General features: G+C 58.3%; 1 protein-coding gene across 1 annotated transcript in view; it reads left to right on the plus strand.

The window, feature by feature from the left end:
• The window catches only part of tbck (TBC1 domain containing kinase), a 45,171-nt gene that overhangs the window by 19,253 nt on the left and 24,868 nt on the right, over positions 1-1,050 (plus strand). Inside the window, 2 exon segments of the mRNA XM_083692701.1 lie at positions 368-422; positions 424-527. Of these exon segments, the coding sequence (XP_083548827.1) occupies positions 368-422; positions 424-527 (159 nt within the window).

A 1,050-nucleotide genomic window follows, 5' to 3' on the forward strand; every position in this document is an offset into this window, starting at 1 on the left:
TGAGGTGTGTCCCGGGGTGGTCCAGTGGTCCAGCACCACGGCCTACAGTGCACACGTATGCCCATGTCGGCAATCGGGTTCGAATCCGGCCCATGCCCTGCTGACATACCCTCTCCTGTCTTTCTCGACTGTTCCCTGTCCAATAAAAATGGAAAAAATATTAAATGACGCACCAGCTTGATTTTTTTTTGTTGCTTTTACACTTTAAACTCTTTCGGACGAATGACTACGTTGAACATGTCTACGCATTTCACCTAGGTCTGTTTTTTCTCTTCTCTCTCTCTCTGAGTGGCCTCTTTCTCACCATGATCTTCACCCCGCCCCCCCCCCCTCTTCATCCTCCCCTCTCCTCTCCTCTCTCTTCCAGATGTGTTCCCGCTGCACAAGATCTTTCACCTGTGGGACACGCTGCTCCTGGGAACTCTCCTTCCCCTTCTGCATCGGCGTGGCCATCCTACAGCAGTTCCGAGACTGCCTCCTGGCCAACGGATTCAACGAGTGCATCCTGCTCTTCTCCGACCTGCCTGGTGAGTGGGACCTCCCTCCCTCCCTCCCTCCCTCCCCTCCCTCCCATCCTGCTCTTCTCCGACCTGCCTGGTGAGTGGGACCTCCCTCCCTCCCCCCCTCCTTCCCTGTTTTTTTTTTACCTGCCTGGTGAGTGGGACCTCCCTCCCCTTCCTCCCCCCCCCCCCCCCCTCCTTCCCTGCTCTTCTCTGACCTGCCTGGTGAGTGGGACCTCCCTCCCTCCCTCCCTCCCTCCCTCCCTGCTCTTCTCCGACCTGCCTGGTGAGTGGGACCTCCCTCCTTCCCTCCCTCCCTCCCTCCCTCCCTCCCTCCCTCCCTCCCTCCCTGCTCTTCTCCGACCTGCCTGGTGAGCAGTGGAGGCGGCGGTGAGAGTGAGACGGAAGCCTTTCCTCAAGCGTCAGGAACAACGACTCCTCCCATCCTGTCCTCCGTCCTCCCTTCACTCCGTCCTCAAAAAGCACGGACGGAGGAGAAGATGGGAAGGGGAGGAACCTACATGTTCTCCTCCGATGTGTTTTTTTGTCC

The sequence above is a fragment of the Argentina silus genome (genome assembly GCF_951799395.1).
Source record: "Argentina silus genome assembly, chromosome: 21".
Taxonomy (NCBI): Eukaryota; Metazoa; Chordata; class Actinopteri; order Argentiniformes; family Argentinidae; genus Argentina; species Argentina silus.